General features: G+C 41.9%; 1 protein-coding gene across 10 annotated transcripts in view; it reads right to left on the bottom strand.

Annotated features, from left to right (window-relative positions):
- Positions 1 to 26,550, bottom strand: part of PLCE1 (phospholipase C epsilon 1) — a 320,763-nt gene that overhangs the window by 160,388 nt on the left and 133,825 nt on the right. For all 10 annotated transcript variants that reach the window (XM_045438272.1, XM_045438271.1, XM_045438263.1 and 7 more), the window contains one exon: positions 24,894 to 25,182. In XM_045438272.1, the coding sequence (XP_045294228.1) occupies positions 24,894 to 25,182 (289 nt within the window). The remainder of the gene's footprint in view (positions 1 to 24,893; positions 25,183 to 26,550) is intronic.

Below are 26,550 nucleotides of genomic sequence, written 5' to 3'. Positions count from 1 at the left end.
GCTTCGGATCCTGTGTCTCCCTCTCTCTCTGCCCCTCTCCTGCTCGTGCTTTGTCTCTCTCTCTCTTTCTCTCTCTCTTGAAAATAAATAATAAATGTTTTTTAAAAAAAGAAATCATTGCTAAATCCGATGTCATGAAGCTTTCCCCTTGTGTTTCATAGTTTTAGACCTTACATTTAGGTCTTTGGTCTATTTGAGTTAATTTCTGTATATCGTGCAAAGTAAGGGTCCAACTTCATATTTACACATGGATATTCAATTATCTTAGCACTATTTGGTTGTTTCCTAAATGTTTATTTATTTATTTTTGAGAGAGAGAGAGACAGGCAGAGAGAGAATCCCAAATAGTTTCTGTGCTGTCAGCACAGAGCCCAACACTGGGCTCGAACCCATGAACCATGAGATCATGACCTGAGTCAAAATCAAGAGTTGGACACTTAACCAACTGAGCCTCCCAGGCACCCCAGCACTATTTGTTGAAAAGACTCTCCTTTCTCCATTGAATGGTCTTGGCACCCTACTTGATAATAATTTGACCAGATATTCTAAGGTTTACTTCTGGGCTGTATGTTCTATGTCTGCCATTATGACAGTACCACACTGTTTTGATTACTATAATAAGTTTAGAAATCAGAAATGTGAGTCCTTCAACTTTATTCTTTTAAAAACTCATTTTGGTTATTCCAGCTCCCTTGAAAGTCCAAATGGATGTTAGAATCAACTTGTTAATTTCTGCAAAAAAGGCAACTGGATTTTTGATAGGGATAACATTGAATCGGTGGATTGTTTGGGGGAGTACTGTGATCTTAACAATATTAACGCTCTAATCTGTGAACATAAGGATGTCTTTCCATTTATTTAGGTCTTATGCAATTTCTTTCAACAATGTTTTGTAATTTTTAGTATACAAGTCTTACAATTATTTTGTTAGATTTATTCTTCAGTATTTTATTTTATTTTATTTTATTTTATCTTATTTTATTTCATTTTATTATTTTTTAAAGTAGGCTTCACACCCAGCATGGAGCCCAATGCAGGGCTTGAACTCACGACCCTGAGATCAAGACCTGAGCTAAGATCAAGAGTCAGATGCTAAACCAACTGAGCCACCCAGGCACACTGTATTTTATGGTTTTTGATACTATTGTAAATGGAATTGTTTTCTTAACTCCGCTTTCCAATTGTTTGTGCCTAGTGCACAGAAATACAGCTGAGTTTATATCCTGCTAACTTGCTGACCTAATATATTAGTTCTTATAGTGTTTCAGTGGATTCCTTAGGATTTTCTATATATAAGGTCATGTTATCTGATAACAGAGAGAGTCTAACTGCTTCCTTTCCAATCTGGATGCCTTTTATTTCTGTTCCTTGCCTAACGGCCCTGGCGAAAATCTCCAATACAATGTTGAATAGGAGTGGTGAGAATAGATATGATTGTCTGGTTCCCGATTTTAGGTGGAAAGCTTTCAGGTTTCCACCACTATGCATCATGTTAACTGTGGGTTTTTCACAGATGCACTTTATCAGGTTGGGGATGTTCTCTTCTACTCCTATTTTGTTAGGTGTTTTTTCATAAGAGGGGATCAGATTTTGTCAAATATTTTTCTGCATCTATTGAGATGATCATGTGGTTGTTATCCATTATGCTATTAATATGCTGTATTACTTCGATTGTTTTTCATACCTTTTACCTGTACATTTGGTTTTATATTAATATATTACATGGCTTAAGTACAGTCTGAGAAGAGCATTGTACAAGACCAACATCTATTTATTGTCTATCTGCAATTCTATCCCTAAATTGGACCTGTACGTTGGACAAGAACAGATGGCAAACTGGGACGTGACTGTAACCATGACTTCAAATCACAAACACTCTGATATTTTTAAAAATTATGTTTGTTTCAAGGAAATATATATTTTTAAAATTCATGTTGAGCATGCACTCTGTATTATTGTTTGTTATTATAATCACGGTTTCAACCCCCGACGATATGAGTATCAATTAAAATAGCTCTATGACTTAAAAGAAAACTGGTGCATGTTATTTCTAATTTAGTACATATTATTGCAGAAATGACCTGGACCAGACTTTTGGGTAGGTCAAAGTCACTTAATAAGAAAAACACATATGGACCTGGAAATTTCTTTTCCCATAAAAGGCAATAAAATGTTACTGATCGTATTACTTATTAACATTTTATTTAATTATCTCCTTTAGCCCTATCAGCAACTCTGTGGCCTATGTACGATTAGTATTCCATTTTACAGCCGAGGAAACTCAGAGAGGCTAAGTTACATGCCTAATTATTCACAGGTAATATGTAGCGAGGCCAGGATTATGGCTCAGACCCATTTGACTCCCCAATCTCTTTACCATTTTTTATACTTTGGGTACCTGAGGTTAATTTATGCACATACTCAAACTATCTATTTCTCCGTTTCAACTGAAATGGGAGCCAAACCTGAAAGGTCATAGGGTTCACAATGTCTCTCTCGCTTGTTGACCAAGTACTACTTCAAATCAAGTACTCAGTAAGTACTTACTATGGGAATTCAATCTAGTTGTGGATGAGGCTGTACAGGAACTGTTTCGTATTTAATGATGCCAGTCAATGGCTTTTTGACTATGTTTGATGATGTAAGTAGAAGTAGTTATTGACAAAAATCAAACCCACCTTTATAGGAAAAAATAGCTTTGCCACAGTAGCTAACAACAGACTGGAGGACATAATGACTTGATACATTATAACCAACAGAGAGATGTTATGTAGAGTGAGCTTGGTAATCCACAAATCTAAGCCCAACACCATGGACCTTCTTGAGTCCCGGCTCAAGGCACCACACTATATCTTAGTTTCCTCTTAACTCTCCAGTTATGCCAGTGGTTTCTGTACCCCCTTGCAGCCCCTCAGCCTGAACTGTCCACGTCTCAGTTTTCTGTTTGTCTTTCTCTCTCTCCTCCAGAAAGGCTCATCTCAAGCTGTCACCATCATAGCAAAGCAGGTGACTTGCAAATATAGAATTCCAGTTCTGACCTCTCCCTCAGATCTAATGCTGATGCTTTTGGAGGCATCTACTTCAACATCCCAGCATCTCAAAGTCAAGATATCCAAACCGGATATAACTTTTCACTTTCTTTTTATGGTACCACTTTCATTTCCCCAGCTCCAAACTCTCGGAGGCAGCTGTTATGCTTCAATGTCCTGGGCAGAGTTCAAATCCATTCCTCCACCAGTTGTCCCAAGATTTGGTCCCTTCCTTCCCATTTTCATTGCTTTCTCTCAACGACCACCTGTGTGGATGTCTGCAACAGCCCCTGATTGTCCTCAGCTGGGAGAGACCAAGAAGAATCCTTATAAAACCCTTCTTAGGCCAACATCTCAGGGGTTAGAAAGGCCATTTGGCCAAATGGTCCATGATGGCAGTGGGAGGTAGGAGAAAGGTGGAAACCAGCCCAATAAAATGCGTAAAGAAAACACACAGGTTTATACATGTCCTGCAGAAATACCACACTTCCTTCCTAAGGTCAGTTCCTTTCTGATTTGGTATAAAACAGTCACAGGAACTGGAAGAACAGGTGTCGGCCTCTCTCCTGTGAGCCTGAGCAGCACAGACAAAGGAGGTCTGGTGCCTACCACTGGACACAGACAGTTCAGGCTGACAGCATCAGGTATCCGTGACTTGCTGCTGGACTACTGCCGGCTCTCACCGTACAAACCAGGCCTGCACACCCAAGGGGCTTGGGGACCTTCACTCATGTGCCTCCTACCAGACGCGTGGGGTAAGGAGCAGGTGGAGGAGGAGCACTGGGCTTCAGATGCAAAACGGGAAAGTGCTCAGGTGCCAGGTCTCTGAAGTGGGATGGAACCAAGTTCAAATTCCTGCACCCCACTCTCTAGTTGCTTAATCCTGTAATCAAATCTTTCAGAGCAAACCAGGCCATCTGCTCAGCTTCCCGTGAACTCCTAGCTAAGAAAGGGTGTAAACATCATCAAAGATATGAGAACTTGAGGAAAACCAATTTTCCTAAACTCTTCGCAAGTAAAATATCACACATGGAATGAACATTTTGACAAAACTCTGAGGTTGGAAGTGTGTGGGATCACAAGGAGGTCCCCTAAATGTCTTCTAAAACAGGGGCACCCAATTAGCCTAACCACAAAGGCTTGAGTTTGTAGAGTGGGGCACACACACTTGGGGACAGAAGGGAATGGCTCAGAACAACAGAGAGTAAAGCCACCCCTCTCTTCCCCCTTCTCAATTTCCTAAACAGGTGAAATTTATAGGGGCACCAACTTATAACCACTAAGTCTCAGTTCTTTCCTCTTTGAAACAAAGATCATGATCCTACCTCACTAGGTTGTTTTCAGAATTTCTTAAGATGTACATAAAACACTCAGCATAGTGGCTAGGCTGTTAATGGAAGACCTGCATGTGTCCACCTGGAATCTGAGCAGGTTGTCATATGCACTGGGAGTGTGTTAGTAATTACTTGTTTATAAGCACATGAGAGTTGGCAAAGGGGGAAACAGGTCATAAACATACATAAGACATGTGGCTCCTTCACTCTGTCACAGACCCAATTACTCACTGGTCTGTTCTTTCTTGCAGGGTGACTTCCTTTCTGTCTACAGTTACACATATAAACATAAGTAATACAAAGAGATTATATTCTCTAACAGCTGGTGGATCGTATCTAATTACTCTGTAATTTCTTCACCAAAAGGGACCCACTGGCTAGCCTCTGCTGTCTTTGAAGGAATAATCATAAACCAGACCTCCCCTCTGGCCACTCTGAGTGAGTCTTACAGTTGTTGCCGCTAATCCTGAGCACCAGGGAGAACTCCCAACATCCTTATCAATGGAGAGTATTTGGGGGTCTTTTTAAGTTGACATTGAAACTGAATGAGACCAAGGGACTGAGCATGGAAAGGAGGGGAGAAGTTATTGAGGTTGCGGGATGAGTGGGTGGCATAGCTAGGACCTGAACCCATGTTTTTACCTGAGGATTCTCTTGTTTAAAATAATGCAGACTCTGATTCATGAGGTCTCGGGTGGGCCTAAGACTTCCACTGGTTCTGGGACCACATTCAGTTGCAAGGGGGTTGGTGTTGGTAAAGCACTTACGACAGTGTATGACATGCAGTTCCTGATTCAATAAATGGTAGTTATCATTATTCCTGTTGTTTGTATTACTTGAATTGGTTGAGCTGCGTGTAGCTCTCAGAAATTGGGAAGATGCTTTTGAGGCTCCCAGTTAGTTTTCTGTGAACTTGACTGGTTCAGATCAGTGCCCCAGGGTTCAAAGACTGGTTCAAGTGGAGTGGGTGAACTGACCACTTTGAAGATGTCTTCAGAGCTGAGGAGTAGACATCAAGACAGAGTGGACTGAACATCCAAGTGAACATAAAGCAAACCCTGCCTCCCACATGTGGCAGCAAGCAAAGGGTGCTGCCGGAGAAGGGGGTCTTTGCTCTATGCAGCAGGTAGCTTTCCTGCTCCAGGACCAGCTGTGGACCTGGCAAAGAAGCTCTTGGCCCTCAGAAGGTGAGTAGACTCTCCTCAGGCAAAGGTGGGGGTCTCACAGAAGCCATGAGACACAGAAGGTCCCTTGAGGAGGCTTGCTTTCACAGATAATGTAGAGTCTTGCTACTCAATATGAGAGCCTTGACTAGCAGCAACTGCATTTTAGGGAGCCTCCTGAACACTCGGAATCTCACCCCACCCAGACCTAGTAAATCCAAATCCTCATTTCAACAGGTTTCCCAGGAGACCCATAAACTCATTACAGTCTATGAAGCTTGGCTCAGAAGGAGTTTCGTTACAAGCAACTGACACAGAGGCATCTGGACATAGCAGAGGATGAGCTCCCTGACTTCACAAATCTCACCAACAGCCACAGTTATCACTCATCATTACAATTATTTTTCTTTTAATTTTTTTAATGTTTGTTTTTGAGAGAGACAGAGAGCGAGCGGGGGAGGGGCAGAGAGGGAGACACAGAATCCCAAGTAGGCCCCAGGCTCTGAGCTGTCCGCACAGAGCTGGACACAGGGCCCGAACTCATGAACCGTGAGATCATGACCTGAGTTCACCTGGGATGCTGAACCAACTGAGCCACCCAGACACTCCCATTATATTATTAATAACAGTAACAAAGGCAGCTTATATTTGTATAATGGTTTACAGTCAACAAATCAAATGTCTCTGCATTCTTTTGATTTATAAGACAAGCTTATTATTTCCACTGTGGTTACAGAAAACTAAGGCTTGGAGAGACTGAATAATCAGATCTGAAGTCCCCTACAGTGGTGCTTTGAAACTGCACTTCAAAAATCCATTTCCAACAAAGAAGACTAAATCAAAGTTACTTTATTATATATCGGTCACTTCCTAAGTACACGGTTTCTCATTAATTTGTTTTTTATTTTTTTTATTTTTTTATTTTTTTAAATTTTTTTTTTCAACGTTTATTTATTTTTGGGACAGAGAGAGACAGAGCCTGAACGGGGGAGGGGCAGAGAGAGAGGGAGACACAGAATCAGAAAGAGGCTCCAGGCTCTGAGCCATCAGCCCAGAGCTCGACGCGGGGCTCGAACTCACGGACCGCAAGATCGTGACCTGGCTGAAGTCGGACGCTTAACCGACTGCGCCACCCAGGCGCCCCGGTTTCTCATTAATTTGTAATGAGTACAGAAAAGATTAATCTTAATAACTATTTTTAAGGCAATGCAGGCTTTTTGGTTTTAGGTTCAAAGTGATAAAGATACAAGAATGACTCTTTTAAAAAACAAAATCACCGAAATTTATATCTGAGTAAATACTAAGCAGTCACCTTTGAATACTATATTTGCGCTACCCAGGTGCCCTGGATAGCCCTGGGTCCTTTCCCAGTGCTGTTTTCAGAGTCCATAGCACTGTTGTTTGGGCCTCTTCCACCTTATGTTGCTGTCTCCAGCAACTGGCAGAATGCCCACAGAGGGGGGCTGGGTAACTATCACTGAATAAACAGATGGAGAGATTGATAAGCACAAAGGAGTATGACACAGCCCAAGGTCAAAGGGATCCAAGACCTGGGGCCCCCTGTGGAGAGGTCAGAAGGTTCTGGGAGGGAAGTGGCAGCCATGTCTACAGATTCTTCCTCAGACAGCCAGTGTAATCTCTCCAAGTCTAGACATTCAGGGAAGAAGCAAAAGGAAGGGATGGGAAGAAGAACAGGAAGTCCTACAAGTGGAATCTATTGGCAAGGCTGATCTGTGACCCAGTTTTGATAAATGAGGTAGTAAGTCTGTGCTTTGCCCAACACAGCTATTTCAGTACATCTGTATCCCTCCCCTCCCCCCCTCCTATATCCATTTCCCTTCCTTACCTTTCATCCATCCTTTTCTCCTTCCTTCCTTCCATCCTTTCTCTTTTCCTTTTGAAAGGAAGAGTTTGCATTAAAAGTTCCAACTTTCTTATGCCTGAGCTAGGGAAGGAGAAAAAGAGATTTACCTGTGCATTATTCCACTGAGCTAGCTAGGAAGACCAGAGAGACCTTCCAGGCAGGTGAGGCACTGTCTGTGGCTGATGCGGCTTGGAATCATGGGGAGGAGTGGGTGTGGATGGGAGAAATGAGCTCTGAAAGCAAGAGTCAGGAAGAGCCGTTGTGGACAGCCCTGTCTTGCTGAGGTCTGCCTTGACCCAGGGCCCACCCACTGCTCCAGACAAGTCTCCGGACCAGGGCGCCCTTCACAGCTCCATTTCCCACAGTCTTCTCCACGTTGCCTCTCTCCGCTCCTGCCAAACCCAACCCCTTCCTAGTCCCCTCCTGAGAACCATGCTGCCTCGAAGACGTTGTTCTCAGTATTTCTAGAATGCCTTCTTTGCTCCATCTTTTTTTGTCTGTTTGTTTTTATTTTTGAGAGTGTGCTAATCACCTTATGTTCATTAGATTCATTTATTTCATACCGTTCTAATTCTCTGAGGCAAGTATCTGCATTGTCCCCATTTTACAAGCAAGATGATGAAACTTACGAACAGAGAAGTTAAGTAGTCTACCCTGGGTCACCCAGCTTGTACATGGCAGATCTGGGATTTAGGTCTGTCTGTCACCAAAGTGCACACTAATCTTAGCCTCATATGTATCATGGTACAATGTAACCACATGTTCACATGTCAATCTGTCAACTAAATCAACTCCTAGGAATTAAGAACACTGCCTTCTTTCATTGTTTTCATCCCTAGCTAGAACAAAGCCATGGCCAGCACTCAGTAAACGTTTTCCACATTGTGCTTCAGTACAATGTATTTCCTAGAGGTAGACTAGAGACAGAGTAAGAGCTCGAGTTTAGCTCAAGATTAGTTCAAATCATGCTTCTCTGGCACCTAAATCTGTGACCATGTAGGGACTGGTTCTTAGTTGCTCTGTTTCTTGGTTTCCTATCTTTCCGTCCATCTCCATGTTTAGTGGATCACAAGTATCAGGGAGTTAGGGGAATTATTTGTTCTTCTTCAATTCCCTCCCCTTTCTTAGTCCCCAAACTGCCTAACAGTGTTTAGCCCCCAGTAGGCACTGAGTTGAGTACTTAGTGAATGAATGAACCTTCATAATTCTCTATGAATTTGCCTCTTTAGTTTTTTTTTTTTTTTTTTTTTTTTTTAATGGGATCAAGGGGCGCCTGGGTGGCTCAGTCGGTTAAGTGTCCGACTTCAGCCCAGGTCACGATCTCGCGGTCTGTGAGTTCGAGCCCCGCATCGGGCTCTGGGCTGATGGCTCAGAGCCTGGAGCCTGCTTCCGATTCTGTGTCTCCCTCTCTCTCTGCCCCTCCCCCGTTCATGCTCTGTCTCTGTCTCAAAAATAAATAAACGTTAAAAAAAAAATTAAAAAAAAAATGGGATCAAGAAAGAAAGTATGCCACTTAACAGTTATGGGGAGCAAGATGCAAAGTTACACGGTGCTATGCATTAGAAAACTAACTAAAGTATTTTGCTGGAAACAGTGACAAAGGATATTGAAAATAGAAATCGAGGTTGGGAACTTAACAAGACCCTGTGTATGGAAAATGTGAATGCTCTCTGGACCTTTTCCAACCCAGTTCCTGAATATGTAACACACTTCCAGAAGATCTAACTTGGGCTTTAAAATCCCATTCGCAGGGGAAGAAATATTGTGTATGTTATAGGTTTGGAACACAATCCATTTGTGGATTTACAACCGAGGTGTTCAGATACTTCAAAAAAGGACAAAGACCAAAGTGCACGTGGTCTCATCAGACTGGCGCAGAGCAGCTGAAACAAGACATAATCCCACTTGGAGACCCTTGAGGCCTCCAGCCTTTCCCCTTGGATAACTCTGAAAGGCGTCCAGCAAGTTCCAATTTGGGCAGGGGTTTGTTTATTCTGCTTGGTTCAAATCAGGGCTACGGATCCCTAATGGTTTTCATGTCCCTAAAGGTTTTCCACATTTGGGCAAGATCTATGCTTTATGGAAGCCGGAGGAGGCCCTGCTCCCAGCCTGAAGGGCTGGGCCAATACGCCAAGAGCACTCAAATGCCCTGACTCCTGGAAAAGGTTAGCAGCATCTACCCATTGGCATGAGCTTGGACATTTTCACAGTGGTGCTGTGTTGTAGTAAAAATGCCTCCATTCTTAACCAACTGTAATTTTTATTACATTTCATTTTTCTCCTGGTGAGGCTAACTTTTCAAGACTAGTCTTTTTCCTGTAACCACTGCCGTGTGCCAATGAAAACTCCATGGGCTCGCACTGGCTTCTGGCTCTTTATTTTGAGTCCACCGTTCCTAATCTGGGAATAATCATTCAGGTTTGTAATTGCTACTCTCTTTCCTAACAGACAGAGGCTCTGCCTCCAGGCTCTCAACCCCAACAGGCTTCTCTTGGCCTGACCTTCCTAAGACTCAGCCTGCTAAGAGCCTGTGATGGCTCTTTCTAATCCTTCAGGTCCAGGTTTTCACCTGAATTGTAACCACACCTGCCAAATTAACCTTATCTCTCTTATCCACCCACTAGACTGTTGCTGAGAATCATTTCCTCATTGTTTCCCAGGCACTGCACTAATTCTGACCCTGACACTTCACATCATGTGCTTTTCCTTCGCGGAACAACTTCTGTATCTCCCAGGAAGACCCCCAACCAGAAACTGGTTCAAAGACAACCTGTCTGTGTTTATAGCCCTTCTCCTCTTTGTCCAAATTTCCATCCCAGCCTCTTAAACCCAAGACCGGAAATCTCAGAATATAATCCAGGAATCTCAAATGTAGATGCCTGCAGGGCCAGGCAGGTGCCAGGTGTAGCCAGGGAGGAGTATGGAGCTGGTGTGTCTTGTCGGGGGGGGGGGGGCGTCAGGGGCCAGCCCACAGGGCCAAAAGTGAGTGGTGGCCCAGGACTGCCAGAGAAGCCAGCACTCTACATTATTTTAATGCAAAGTTTCCCAATTTTTAAAATACTGCAACTGTCAAAGAAAAACACACATGGCCTGGATTTGGCCCATGAGGGAGGTTTTGTGTCCCTGGTATAAGTAAGACAGGACTTCAAGTCCTAGTACTCAGTGAGCTTGGCATGGGGCGGGGAGCATGAAGTCTCTGTGCCTGGAGGGGCACTGTCTTCAACCTCCCTCTCTAGGTCACACAAGGCCCTCTTCTAAACTTGCTGGAATACAAGTGCTGGAAAGTAGAGAGAGCTGGGCTACTAGGCCATTCCCTCTTTTCCCACCTCATCACAACAACCACATTAGCACATTAGCTGATACTGTCTGGGTCTCTTTTTCAGAATAGTCATGTATTTTCAGATTCAATAGCCATGATGATTTTACACGTTTTGGGGTACAAAAGAAGAGGCAGTGCAGGTGGGGGCTTCTCTGGTTTATTTTTATCAGAATTATAGAATTGTCCTTTTGAAACACTCTTGTGTTCACTTCTGCTTAAAACCCTCTGATGGCTTCCCACTGCTTCTAGGGATAAAGACAAGGGTCCTAAACAAGAGCCAGTATTATCTGGCAATTTATTTTCCTTCTCAAAGCCTTAGTTTCTTCATATGTTAAGATGTCAGTTTTAAATTAGATGATACTTTAAAAACACTTGTCACAAAACATCTTGCCCACAGTGAGCACCCAATAACTGTTAGCCTTTACTGTTCTGACTTCTCCAAACCACTTTCCTTTCAAACCTCAAACCTGCCATATTCCCTTCTGCCACTGGGCCTTTGCACGTACAATTACTTCTGTCTAGAACGTGCTTCAAACCCTTCTTCTCTTAATTTTTATCTGTTGAACCTTTAGCTGTAAGCTGAAACATCATTGCCTCGGCAAGGCCTTCTCAGATCAGGTCAAATCCCCTTTAAGAGGGTCTCACACAAGCCATGCCTTGTAGCATGTATCAGGTTATAATTTGTCATTTGTTTTTGTAAATACTTGATTTCCTATTGGTCTTTAAGCTCCATGTGGGTAGGGGCAATGTCTGCTCTACTCTTGGTACCTGGCAGTATAGGTATTTAATAAATATTTATAAAGTAAATAAATTTTCACCACCGGTGGCCTCTTCTTGCTGTTCTGGTGTATGATAATCATAGAGAAGAGGGTCTTCCCCCAAAGATATAGAGGAAATGCGGACTTCTCTCCTGGTTTGAGGACTGGACAGTGAAGGTGTCCTCATCTCTATGCTCAGGAAAGAGACCCCAGACGCTCCAAAGCAGGGCTAATGCTGAGGTTGGGGTGACCTCCTTCCTTCTTCCCCGCTTCTCTTTTCTCAACACACTGCAAGCCCACTTTGCAGAGATCAGACCCTCAGGACCATGTGCCAACTGGCCTAGGGGTATGAGGGCACCTGGGGAATTACAGAAACAGATCAGTAAGGAATCATTTCATGGCTGTCCACCTCCCTGTGGACCAGTTAATACCTCCCAACTGGGCAGGACTCTGCCTTCTGCCACCTACCTTAAGTCACACACTAAGCAGGGCTGGGACCAGCCCAAATGATTTTGGTAAATGATGCATGAAAAAGAGTCATTCGTGGTGAATTAACTTTTCGTGTTGGTGATGCTCAGAGGATTCAATGAGATGGCTTCAAATGTTCTTTCCTGGTTTTAGTACAGGTACCTGTATATTAGCTTAGAGTTGTGTATTCGTTTGTTCATTCATTCACTCAACAAATATTTTCTGGGCCCCTTCTGTGTGCTGGGTGCTGGGTGGCTATTTTGGTAGAGAGGAACATATCTGCTTGGCTCATTAGCTAATAGGAGTCTCTTCTTCCATTTGGTTGATTCTGTGCCATGACACATCAGCTATAGATGGGAACATCCCCATCTACCCTTATAGATGCTCACACCTTCGAATGCTTGAGATATCCCTGAAGTCCTCAGATGTCTCTAGGACAAGGATGTAACAGGTATGCAGTAAAATGATCAGTTTTGTAGTCAGATGGACCTGCGTGCACAGGGGTTCCATGCTGTACTTAGACACATATGTACACACACACACACACACACACACACACACACATACACACACACACACACATCCTGAGAGAGAGAGAGAGAGAGAGAGAGAGAGAGAGACTGAGTGGGAGAGACCTGAGTGGGAGAGAACCTGAATGGTTTCCTAGCGTTTAAGAACTTGAATTTGGGAATCAAACAGGCTTGGGATCACATGCTGACTTTGGTCCTAATAGCTGATCACCCCAGTTAAAAGTCTGGTTCTAAATTCGGTAGTTTGTAAGTCCAGCTCTTGTGAGTTGCCAAGATCTGTTGAACTTTGTGTACTCTCAGTTCCCTTCTGTGTTCTTCATAATCCACAGAAATGTCTGTTTGAAATGGATTTTAGATGATTCTGCTTATTAACGCAAAAATGCAATTCTGAATATACCTAGGTAAAATACCCACCACTGCTACCAAGTGTATTTCTGGAGACTGTAACATTCACAGGGAGAGCCTCAGAGGGGCTGAAGCATACATCTGTTCAGACCTTAATAGAATCACTTGTGGATTAATACTATAGGAATCATATTACTAAAAATTTGTGGTCATGATCAAATACAGAGTTAAAAGACTTTAAGTAGCAAATATGTACCTCTAGTGAGCAAAGTATTTGACTTTCTTGAAGATGGTAAAATATCTCCTGTTAGAATTCAGTTCACTGAAAACAAAATACTCTTAAAATACCCTCTTCCTACTTTAACTGTATTACCAATTTCTTTATGATTTCTTGTTTTTTAGACTCAATTCCAACAGAAGTTTAAATAATGACTCAGACTATCTTGAGATAGTCTCCTTTTTTTCCTCTTAAATACTTATTACCGACCCACATGGTATTAGAAACAGATTATAAGCATATTCCATTATGTCCTATAACTGTTCCCATGGACAAGAATTTTCATCGTTCATTTAAAATGAGTTTTTGTCTTTAGGAGAATAAACAATCCAAAAACACTAAAAAGGATTAGTTACATTTACTGAAAAGTCTTATTTAATTGTATGCATCTTCACTAAAATGTACCAACTTGAACTTGAACACTAAATTTTCTATCAATCATAGATTTTAGACATGGCTCTTAATCCCAAGAATAAATCTTTTCCACTCTGGAGGGGAGAGAGATGATATCAACAAAGAATGAAGTAGAAACAGCAGAAGCTACGTAATACAGGTGAGCACTTGTTTTCCTTGGTGAAATAAGGTTCACATTTCTCCAGGCTCTTAAATGGTTTTAGGAACCCCAGACTTCACTCAAGATGGCATAGGGACTTCCCTCTGAGCCACTAGAGCCTGTGCTTATCAACTATAACATTTGTACTGAAAACTGCATGTTTTTCTGTCCATCTCCTCCAGTAGCAAGTGAGCTCCTTCAAAGTTAAGACTGTATCTTACTCACTGTTTTATCCTCAGGACTTGGCACAGTGCTTCGAACACAGTAGATACTCAATAAATATTTGTTAAATAAATGAATGAATAAATGGCCTGATGCATGGGTCCTAAGAAAAACCTAACTAAAGACTTTATATAGGGGTGGCCCCCAGCTTGTAGATACCTCCTTTCAAGTATCCCTTAAAATGTTACTGCTCTGGGTCCACAGCCATGGAAACCTGGAGGGTGTCTTTCTTTCTGTGTGCATCTGTGACTGAGTTAAAAGCAGAGCATTGAATTAATAACAGTGGAAGGCTGGTATTTTAAGGTGGCAGCAATCATTACCACTATCATCATCCTCAGCATCACCATCATTGTCATTACATTTATTGAGCACATATTATGTGCCAGATACTATGCTAAGTTCTTTACATATCTCATTTAATCCTCAAAACAACTCTATAAAGTTGTGTTCTTAATTCCATTTTGCAGATGCAGACACTGAAGCCTTGAGAAGAAAAGTCACCTATTCAAGATAACAGTGTTGACTGAATTTCTTTTAATTGTGAAGCAACTTAGAGGTTGACAGTTCTATCAGGACAAAGAGCCTGAAATTATACTGGTCTTACTCACTCCGAGGCCCTCTCCCCACCCTCCTTCAACAAAACCTCTGGTCCCCCCCTTCTCTGTTTTCTCATCTGAATATAACCCCAATGGTCTTCAGTGCGGCAACTGATAACAATGGTATTGGAGATGAGGGGTTTGAATCCAGCAGAATCTTCACACAGGCTCTGAAAGCCTCTTTTAAAGCACGATACACATAGTATGTACTCATGGAAATTAACATTCGAACAGTATAGATGAGTAGAAAACGGCAAGTAAAGAGCCATCTCTTGGAGGTAATCATTTTTGCTCGTTTCTGTATCTATTCTTTGGCAGTTATGTCCTTACACCATAAAAGGGTTACGTCCCCAATGTCTTTATATATTCTCTTCCCCTGAAAGAAGAATATATTCAATCACCTCAATTAAAGATGAAGAATTGGGTCCATTTTCCCAATTATTGCAAGCTATATATTTTTAGTTTTTTTCCTGTTGGTAACTGCCTCAGCTTTAAGAACTATTCTTAAACTTCTCACTTTATGCTTCTATTTAAATGTATTTCTTAACTCCCTCAGGGTTATTCATCTGTTCTTTACCATTCTCTAATTAAACTAGCCTCTTTCAGGATAAGTACAACAATTTATTATTCCAGTATAGTTTGGGGGAACATTTAATTACTGACATAGGAAAATCATCTTTTAGAACTTTTTCATTTAAAATATTCAGGAGTTCAGGTTTATTTGTGTCAAGTAAGTATTTTGGGGAAGGCTTAGAATTCAATTGTTGTTTTGTCTGTGGATATAGAGTTTCAAATAACTATCTCGCAAATGAATTTCTGGAACATAGACCATTCTGAGATTCTGTAACTATGACTTGACATTTTCAAGACCAGCTCACATATGGAAACCACAAGTGACTGTCACAGTTTGCTGTCCTCACCAATCACCTTTCTGAATTCAACGATGAGGACTTTTTTTAATCATAAAGAATTTATTAGGGGCGCCTGGGTGGCTCAGTCGGTTGAGTATCCGACTTCGGCTCAGGTCATGATCTCGTGGTTTGTGAGTTCGAGCCCCACATCGGGCTCTATGCTGACAGCTCAGAGCCTGGAGCCTGCTTCGGATTCTGTGTCCCCCTCTCTCTCCACCCCACCCCTGCTTGTGCTCTGTCTCTCTCTGTCTTTCAAAAATGAATAAACATTAAAAACATTTTTTTAAATAATAAAAAAAATTTATTAGTTTCTTATTTTAGAGGTGTTAGTACTTTATTTTAGTACTTATTTTAGAGGTGTTAGTACATTCAATAATTCAATAACTAGTATTTAATTGACCCTTGAATTCCTGATTACTTGAAATGATACTAGGGAATGAAGCAGGAGTAGGCATATAATCCAACAATCCTATTAATTTTTAACCATTAATAACAAATGGGAAGATTGGAGATGATATTTATTTATTTATTTATTCATTTATTTTGAGAGACAGAGAGAGAGAGCGTGAGTGAGGATGGGGCACAGAAAGAGGGAGAAAGAGAATCCCAATCAGGTTCCACGCACAGCATGGAGCCTGATTCTGGGCTCCATCTCATGACCGTAAAATCATGAGTGACTGTGCCAAGTAGGATGCTCAACCGACCGAACCACCCAGGTTCCTCAGAAATGATTTTTTTTAAAAGATAAAATTAATGGTCATCTTAGGCTCAGCTCCCTTTATCCATACTATATCCATTCAATCCCCACATTGTATTAATTCTACCCCTTATATACACCTCTCTGTGGCTTCCCCAGGATTCAGAGGTGTGACCTAAACACGCTCAGATGTGACTGAGGAGTGTGACTCCACACCCAGGTGTAACCTCAGAGTAAATCACCAGATGTGACCCAAGCAGGTCATTCCGTGGCCAGGTGTAACTGAGGATTGCGACTCCTGCTTATAACCACTGTACTTCTGGTACAGTGAACAGTTTGCGCAGTGCACAAAGATGCTTACCTGAGTGGAAAAGAGGTCTGAAATCCAGCCAGCCGGCATGCTGTGCACTAATTGATATGCATGGGTATGAGGCTGCATCACCCTGTGGAGAGTGGGGAGGGCGGCCTTTTTGTAATTTCTACCAGTTGCTAAATGTGCCAACAACACCCTACCAGGAACAGTGCCTTAGCAATATCCTCCTAAATGCCTCCAGTTCTCATTGTCCTTTCTCTCCATCCATCTTCCACACCAAGCACACTCACCTGAAGTATCAGAGACTAATTCAGCAGGCTTGGGGGTGAAGCCCAAGAGACTATACTTTGGATACTTAGGCCAGGGTTAAGGATGACACTTTGTACAGCCCCACCCCTTATTATAGCCAAATGGAGCTTTCTAAAAACTCAATTTGATCAAATCACACTCTTCCTTAGTACCCTTCAGCATCTCAGACTACTTGCAAGGTGAAATCCAAGCTCTTTATTATTAAATACAGCCCCCTGGAGACCTATTTTCTCCCCCAGCCGTAGTGCCATGCCTTCCTACTTAGCCTCTATACTTTCCAAGCTTCGGCCAGAACAGCCTGGTAGACCAGCAGTTCCCTGGACACATTGTGTCTCTTCCTGTCTCGTGCCTTTGTATCTGTGTGCCCCATTCCCTCTGCCAATTACCATCAGCTCCTCCATCTGTCCCCAGCCCTCCCGAGGGAGTCTCCCTCATCAGTCAACACTCCAGATCTCTATTCTAACCCATCAAGACACTCTGTTCACAAAGCCGAGCTGGTATCCACTACAGAAAGAACAGGAAAGTATATTATTATGGGGTCATGAGTGAAGAGTGGATGGGCTGGTGTAGTTAGGGGGGCTCTGGACTGCCAGAGGGGAAGGAGGGGAGAGGAGTTCAGACAGGAGTAAGGGAGGCCCCAAAGATAGCCCTGCAACCATTCCAGGGCCCTGGTGCTGATAATGGCTTATTGAGACACTGAAAATGGCTTTTGTGCCAGCTCAAAAACTTCCTAAGTGTATTTGCATTTTCATTTTGTATGTGTTTGATATTTGTACAACATACAGTGAAAATTAGTGTTTTCTTTCTTTGGCTCTAAAATTATCTCATTCAATTAAGCATTATCAAATAGCAATGACTACATGTTCCTTGATTCTGTAAACACACCCACCACTCGATTCCATGGAGACTTACGCCAGATGGGTCTTTCTAAAAAACCCGATCTGATCAAATCACACCCTTCCTCAGAACCCTTCAGTGTCTTTCTTTACTTACAAGGTAAAATCCAAACTTTTTATCATGAAATACAGCCCCCTGAAGACTTCCTGTTGCTAGTAATTCCCTCCTCACAGGATTGTCAAAAGAACTGTCTTAGTTTCCTAGTGCTGCTATAAGAAGTTACCACCACTGGGATGGTTTATAACAACAGAAATGTCTCCTGTCCCTGGTCTAGAGGCTAGATGTCCAAAATCCAGGTGTTGGCAGGGCCATGCTTCCTGTAAGACTCTGGTTAGAATCCTCCCTTGCTTCTTCCCAGATTCTAGTAGGGTCTGGAAGTCTTTGATGTCCCTTGGCTTGTGGTGGCACCACCCCAGCCTTTGCCTCCATCATCACATGGTATTCACCCCAATGTAGTCTGTCTCTATGTCTCTTCTCTTCTCTTCTCTTCTCTTTCTCTTTCTCTTTTCTTCTTCTTCTTCTTCTTCTTCTTCTTCTTCTTCTTCTCCTTTAATTTTTAATATTATTTATTTTTGAGAGAGAGAGAGCACGAGCAGGGATGGGCAGAAAGAGAGAGGGAGACACAGGATCCAAAGCAGGTTTCAGGCTCCAAGCTGTCAGCACAGAGCCCAACGCGGGGTTTGAATCCAAGAACCGCAAGATCATGACCTGAGCTGAAGTTGGATGCCCAACTGACTGAGTCACCCAGGCGCCCCTCTTCTCTTCTTCTAATAAGGAAATCCAGTTACTGGGTTTGGGGCTCACTCTCACTGAAAATGATCTCATCTTCACTTGAGTATATCTGCAAAGACCCTATTTCCAAATCAGGGCACATTCATAGGTACTAGGGATTAGGACTTCGGGATATCTTTTTTGGGGGATGCAAGTCAATCCACAATAAGGACTAATTGAAATAATGCAGACGAAGGGCCTACATAACGTATGCACTCAACTGGCTGCCTAGATTTGAGTTCTCACACTACTCCTGATGACCTATGTACCCACATGCAAGATTCTTAATGTCTCTGGACCTCAATTTCCTCATTAGTAAACAGTACCTCCTTCATTGGACCACTGAATGGTTTTCAATGAAATCACACAGGCAAAGTACTCAGAGCAATACCTGGCACCAAGTGAGAACTAAGAAAATGTTAACAAGTAGTATTACTTATTACTGTGATTCTACCCCACTCTAACCTGCCCCTAAACCCAGTTTTCTCTTTACAAATGGAAGGGTTTAAAATTTCAGAGATATCAGTCATCTTGAAAAAACTAAAGAAAAAAAATGTAATTCCTCTGCTTGACCCTTCTTCCCCTTCAAAAAATGCATAATTGCTTTGACTTAAGAAGCATCATGTTGGGGCTCCTGGGTGGCTCAGTTGGTTCAGTGTCCGACTTTGGCTCAGGTTATGATTTCATGGTTCACAAGAGTGAACTCTGCACTGGGCTCTGTGCCAACAGCTCAGAGCCTGGAGCCTGCTTCACATTCTGTCTTCCTCTCTCTCTGCCCACCCCCAACTTGCTCCCCTTTCTCTCTCTCTCTCTCAAAGATAAATAAATATTAAAAAATTTTTTTAAAAAAGAAAGAAACATCATGTCCCCAGTAATATTTGAGGTAGGTGACTTCACCTTTGCCTGGTACTTTGGAAATATCCCCTGATTATAAGCAGGAGTCACAATCCTCACTTACACCAGGCCATGGAGTGACCTGCTTGGGTGACATCTGGTGATTTACTCTGAAGTTACACCTGGGTGTGCAGTCATACTCCTCAGTCACATCTGAGCATCTTTAGGTCACAGCTAGACATGGAGTCACATTCCTGGGTCACACTCAGGCACAGAGTCATAGTCCTGGATGACACCTGACTACTGTGGACCCAAGGCATAGGGGTTTGTTCTGTGCCCACCAAACTTACTGGCCCCGTGAGCTATAGACCCTACCATCAACTGAGTAGCCCAGCACTTTATGAATCTCTTGGTGGGTAGTACGAGCTACCTCAACAGACCTAAAACATAATATTACATTTTCTCTGGAGTGAGAAATATTATTGTTCAAGTTGAAGACTTCAGAGGTGATCTCTTGCATTCTTCCCAGAGATGACACAGTACTCAGCCACAGTGGGCAATGAACGAGTACTTTCTCGTTGATTAACTTGTACAGAAACATACTCTAAATTACATTAAAGCATACTTTTAACCACCAAGAAAATAATTTCAAGGCCACAAAACTAACAAGTCAGAGGATTTCTTTATATAAACTTAAATCTTGGAATTAGAAGTATGTATATGCCTTCCCCTGCTTGGTAGTCATGTACAGGGTAATTATTTTGATTATGAGGAAGTCAACTAAGACAGCCTTTATAAACTAAATTATTTATGAGGGACAGTCACATAGTTCAAATGTGTGTGTATTCCTATTATGACTTCTTGTTTTTATCCTTGAAGGTACTAATTTCAGAAAAATACATAAATAGAATATCTTTATTGTGGTGAAAGAAAATAAGTCAAAATTTTATTAGACATTTCTATCAGAAACAAAATGTTGCCTACTTCCAATAAGAATATTAAATATGTAGGGCACTCTCTCTCAACACAGAGCCCAACGCGGGGCTCAAACTCATGAACTGTGAGATCATGACCTGAACCGAACTTGGACGCTTAACTAAGCCACCCAGGTGCCCCTAGTTATTCTTTATATCTACATACATACACTCAAACTGGTAAAAATGAACAGTGGAGTTTTCTTTTCTACTACATAATTTATACAAGAATAACTGAACTTTGTTCTGGTTATATGTAAATACTTAATCCTTTAATTTAGAAACTTACTTAGCAATAATTTGAGAAGGAAATATTGAGTTTAATGTACCAAATTTATAATATTGGTTGGTCCAATATGGACATTTGAGAACACTTAGCTGCCTTATGTTTTTTTTCTAATTTTACTATCAGTGCTTTACATTAATATCAGAGATGTCACTCTTTTCTCTTTTTACTTTTTCTCTTTTTTACTTTATCTTGCTTTTGTAATTTTCAGTAGACAGCCCACTGGAGAAAAAAAGGAAACAAAAGCAGGTAATGTGTTTAGAAAACTTCCTGATTGTTGACATCAATAATTCTTTTGACTGCCACTGCTATTGGGAGTTGATCTTGAGATTCTAGCAAGGTTAATGGGAGGGGGAGAAAGGGACTCAGGCTAGAAGTAGATGGTGTAAACTCTCCCTTTTCCATTGTGACACAGCACACCTTTGTAATCAAGGGCACACCCTTCCCAATCAATGCTTCATATCAAAAAATGTTTCATGTTTTTTGGCAAACTTGCAAGTTAGTAGACAGACCATCCTTGGTGGTCCTGATGGCAGAATGTTTGTGTACTGATTGTTGGCTGTCTTTTTAGAGCGACCTGTACCATCAGAGGTGTGTAAGCTCAATGAAGTGCTGAAGAGTTCGCAGAATCCTGTAGGCTGTGGTAAAGGTGCAAGACTGCACAACTTTGGCCAATCAACCCTGGAGTCACCAGTTCCTGACTTGTGAATGCCTTGTGACTAATGAAAACTGGTTGGACATTTTCTCTTCCTATTCTTATCTACTGCAGGCTCCTCCAACCCTCATCTTGTAATCATAACCACTTCCAGAAGATGAGTTGACTTGTGCCTTGTGCCTCCTGGAGGTTCATGTGAAAGCTTTCACAACCTCGGCCTAACATCTTAATAGCCCTGGGACCAAAGACCTTCCTAACATCTTCTTCTTTAAAAATTTTTTTATTCTTTTTTTTTGGGGGGGGGTGTAGGGGGAGGCTTAAATACATATAACATAAAATGTAGCATTCTAACAATTTTTAAGTGTATAGTTCAGTGGTATTAAACACATTCACACTGTTGTGCAGAACCCTTCATTTTATAAAATAGGAACTCTATACTCATTAACAATGACTCCCCATTCCTTGTTCTCCATCAGCCCTTGGTCTCTATGATGCTGACTGTTCCAAGTGTCTTATATAAATAGAATCAAACAGTATTTGTCTTTTCCCTTCCTCCTTTTTCTCTACCTTTCCAAACTCTATTTAACCTATTTCAAACATGACTTTTTCATGGAATAAGTCATTTTCTTCCTTATCCTTTTCCTCTGGGAAAAAAGTTTAAATACTTCCCTGCCTCTCTTCCCTTCTCCACTCCATTTATAAGCCTCCATTTGAAAAACAGGGGTGGGGGAAGGGGAAAGTACTGGGATAATAACTTTCTGATTGTTTTATATAGGTATGAATTTTGAAATGTAATTATCCACAGCAAGAGAACTAGATGCCAACATCTGAAATCTCTACAATGGCCCAAAGTTCTTTTCAAAATCTTCATAATACTTTCATTTTAACTCTACTCATCTTAACTAAACTTATTTTCCCTAAATAAGAAGTGTCTTTTAACTCATTTGTATTGCTTTTTCCTTGGAGACTGATTCACAGTATTCCAATAATTGTGTTTTTCTCTTTATTCCACGGGAAGTGTATAGATTTCAATTGTGTTATGGGTTAAAGAGGTTTTTGAGGACTAGAGTCAACCAAAATCACAATGTTTAATACTGTTTCTCTAGGAAAGTATTCTAAGTTCCACGTAGCTCCTGAGAAATGAACTTTTGGAATACAAGTCATTTATAAAATGGGAACTGAGTCTGTGTTATATATTTCCCAGAGATCTTCATTAGCAATACAGGACTGAAAGCTGTTGGCCAGTTCAGTGCCACAGAACATACAGTGAACAATAAAAGAAGCAGACAACCAAGTCACAGCCAGGATGTGCTCCAGCCCCCCCGCTGGAATATGTGGCCATCAGACTTCAAGACCCAGTTAGTCAATATGCTGAACCTACAGATTCTATAAACATTCTATGATTTTGAAAGCCTATATGGTTTTTTGGGTGCATTTTCTTCCACGGCATGTTAAAGAAACCTATGTTTCACTATGGTATGTATAGACTTTGAAGAGTCTACAGGAGAGGGCCCTGAAGTTGAAAAGGTTTCCAAGAGAAGAAGTCAGAACTACAGAAGTAAGCCCAGGGCAGAAGCCAGCCAGCTAACTGTATAGTTCAGCAGAAGCCACTTACAGAGGGATATCAAAAAGCATTAAAGAGCTACAAAACAGAAAGTTAAAGAAACTCCCAACTCTTGTATAAACTGCTAATTTAAAGATGACACATGAGTTGATGACCCAATGAATCTCTGAGCTGGGAATGTGGATCCATGAGGTTCTGATTTGAAAAGGGAAGTACAAATAGCAACTGAGATAAAGTTACTATCAGGGCCCCAGACACGCTAACTAGCAGCCTCCTTTTTCCTTCCCAAAGGTCTGTGTAAGACTGGAGGCAGCTGCCTTGGTCAGGGAGCCTGGAGATTTGTCCCTCTGCAATTAATGGAGAAGAAAGAAAGTGGCTTTTGTTGACTTTTGTTTGTTTGGGGCAAAGCCATTTGTCACAAAGGACATTAATTCTTTCTCTACGCTCTTTGAACGATTAGAGCCACTTCCACATTATTTAGTACTCAACTCCCTGCAGTATCATATTATTCTTTGAATACTTGGTGCACACAAATCTGGCCTCTTCACTAGGATCATAAAGAACCTGAAGGCAAGTAAATTGACCTGCACTTCATTAGAATCTCCCATACACCTACACACTCTGCTGGGCACAGATCGGGTATCTGACAAACACAGGTTGATTAACTCATAGGATGAGGTCCTTACATAGAGTCACAAGCCTTGAAGCAACAACAATTCCACATGCCAATCTCAGCCCAACTTCTCAGGAAGAGCATGGATAGAGAGTGGAAGCTTGGCAGTTACTAGGAGCCACAACAGAGTAGAGAAATCCTGAGTATTGTGCATAGGGGAAACTGTTTACCACCTAGAGACTATTCTAGCTCCATGATGGTAGAAAACTATGTTTTGTTTCCTACCCAGCACTTAGCACCTGGCAGAGGCTCAAAACACAGATTGAATAAATGAAAAGCATATGAAACCCTTTGGTTTCCTTATGCTTTGCTTTTCTAAGCACACACCTTGCGTTTTCCTTCATTCATTATGTATAACCAAGCTGCAAAAGTTAAAAAATGACTCTAGGAAAACAAACCAACGTGGTACCCACATGGTACACAGGGAGGTGTGTACTCCTATCAGGTGTGTACTCCCCAGGGTGTGTGTGCCGGGACAGTGGTTGAAGATCCAGGAGGAAGATCACTGACCTGCTAGCCACAGGTCTGCGGATTACTGCAGAGGGACACTAGCTGCCCTCCTTGAGAGAAATGGCCAGATGTCAGATGGAGCCCTTGGCAGCCCCCAGGCAGTGGAACGTTGCTCTGCATGGTCCCCGTCTGGCTGGCAGCTTCCTGCCAGGGAAGGCTGCCAAGTGGGTTGTGACAGCTGTGCAGTGCACAAATCTCCAAGGTTCTTTGGTGCACTGCCATTTCTGACCTGCCTGTCTGCCTACTCGTGGGAAGTAGCTGGGAAGTTCTGGTGCTGAGGGGCCCCATTTTCCACTGGCTTTCATTTTTTAGCAGGATGCCTGAATATCCTGTTTGTTAAGATGGGAGTCATTGGAAGATGGCCTTTAGCTTTTCTGGTCAACATGAACCTATTGATTCTGTGTAGGAGGAAGAACTGTATTTCACTCTGTTTCACACCCGTGTTGGTTTTCACTGTGACCACATGACCACACTTGTTTGGTCTTATCACAGTAGTTGACAGCTGTCATAGACTACCACTAGGAGAAACCCTGTGTCTGAGTAATTAAAAAAAAGAAAAAATCAGGGGCACCTGGGTGGCTCAGTTGGTTAAGCGGCCGACTTCGGCTCAGGTCATGATCTCACAGTCTGTGAGTTCAAGCCCCGTGTCGGGCCCTGTGCTGACAGCTCAGAGCCTGGAGCCTGCTTCGGATTCTGTGTCTCCCTCTCTCTCTGCCCTTCCCCTGCTCATGCTCTGTCTCTCTCACTCTCAAAAATGAATAAATGTCAAAAAAAAATTTTTTTTTAAATATCAAAGATAGCCTTGTAACCATTTATTTCTTTTGGAAATGTAATGTCAAAATCTTAATGCTTATTGTTTGGAATGTTGACACCTGAAAGGATTTTGATAAAGGACTACCTTTTCATAGTTTATTAAAGCAGCAACTTTTATTTATTTAAAATTGCCACTAAGTGACCTCAAGTATTCATCAGGAGATGCACACATGTTAACCTAGGTTCCTTTCTGTACTCAAAGATGAAAAGTGAAATTTCAGACCTTACCTTTTAGCATCATTCGTCCGGTGGATCCTCCAAAGGTACTGAGTAGGCCACTTCTTGCTCCTAAAGATGTGGTTGCTTCTAGCAGAGAACCCGCGATGTACTGAGATATGGACGTCCTCTGGAGGGTGGCACGGTACTCACATATGGTATCTCGGACACATTGCTTTAAGCATGGACCAACCCTAATCCTTTCATGGGCTGTTTCGGAGGCTGGGAGCTTTGTGAAGAAATGAAGAAGAGATCCAATTGTATTTTCTATTTCTTCTCTCCTTCTCACTGCATTGTAGATCTGTGAATAGCACAGAGTACAGGAAGTATTAATCTAGTTTCTTAGAAAAGCAAATTAGTTTGTTGACAAAATGCCAAGATGACTTATTAAGAAAGAAGGCTCAGTTGCTCTAAGCACAAACACTCTTGAGCACTGGACTCATGCATTAACCTGAACATTCTACAGACACCATTTATTTGGAAAAGCTATGTGCAGTTATGAAATCGGCCATTCAAACAACCGTGCTATCAAACAGAGCACTTACAAGTTGTTCCAACCAAAAATATATTCAGCTCAAATTTCTCCTCCTCCTCCTTAGCAGAGCAAAGCTCTTCTGCAGGGCGACAAAGTCAAACCTTTGCTTTCAGTCCTTTTGGACTCTCCTGTGTGCATGACTGTCCCAGGTTTGTCTGCCTCCAAGGAGCACTTCAACCTGACATTCATGAGGAATCTTTTCTCTATGCTCAAACTGAAGTGAGGATGAGATGGTCACGGAGAAGGAGAAGTTCTAGATTTCTCTCTCAGGAACAATCCTTCAATCCATCATCTTGGTCCAAAGTCTTTGAATCCTTTTCCCTCTTCATTCTTTCTCACCTCCCACCTGCAAAGCATTGACAGTTCCTGCCCACTCTTGTTGCTCTGTCTCTGTCACTATCCTGATTTCCTCTCTCCTTTATTACCTGAATTCACCAAAAATTTATCTCAAGGAGATTGAACAATTTTTTTTAAGATTTATTTTTAAGTAATTTCTATACCCAACGTGGGTCTCGAACTCACAACCCCAGGATCAAGAGTCACATGCTCCACCAACTGAGCCAGCAGGGCACGCAAGGAGATTGCACAATTAGGACAAGCTTCCAACCATAATTCCAATATAGTTGTTCAACATTTATATAGATCCTGCTCTGTGGAGGCAGCGTGCTGAAAGATGTGGGGCATGTACAAGAAGCAACACATACCTCCTTTGCTGAAAAATTGCACAATCCAATTTAAAAGATGAAGCCTGAAAATTGTGAGGTTTGATATTATTATTACAGGGAGGTTTTAGGTTTTGTCAAGGTCTCTGGGAAGCCTGAGACTCCTGAGTAGTGTATAAATAATAGGGAAGAAATACCACATGGGTGAGTTAATCTAGTTTTCTGATGGTGGAATAAAAGTTGACTACAATGTGCTGCCTCCATCATGCTACCTTGGGCACCTTGCCTGATCATTCATTCAACAAATAGTTATTTTGTGTTTATATACCAGTTATGTGTCAGGTCTGGGTAAATAAGATAGCTTTTCCCCTCAGAGAGTTCACAGTCTAGTAAGGCAGACAGATAAGCAAAGAGCTCACAGTAGGATGAAAATGGAGGTCAAGCCCTCTCGTGACATCAGTAAGTACCCAGG

This window comes from Leopardus geoffroyi, chromosome D2, assembly GCF_018350155.1.
Source record: "Leopardus geoffroyi isolate Oge1 chromosome D2, O.geoffroyi_Oge1_pat1.0, whole genome shotgun sequence".
Lineage (NCBI taxonomy): Eukaryota > Metazoa > Chordata > Mammalia > Carnivora > Felidae > Leopardus > Leopardus geoffroyi.
This window is presented reverse-complemented; position numbering and strand designations above follow the sequence as displayed.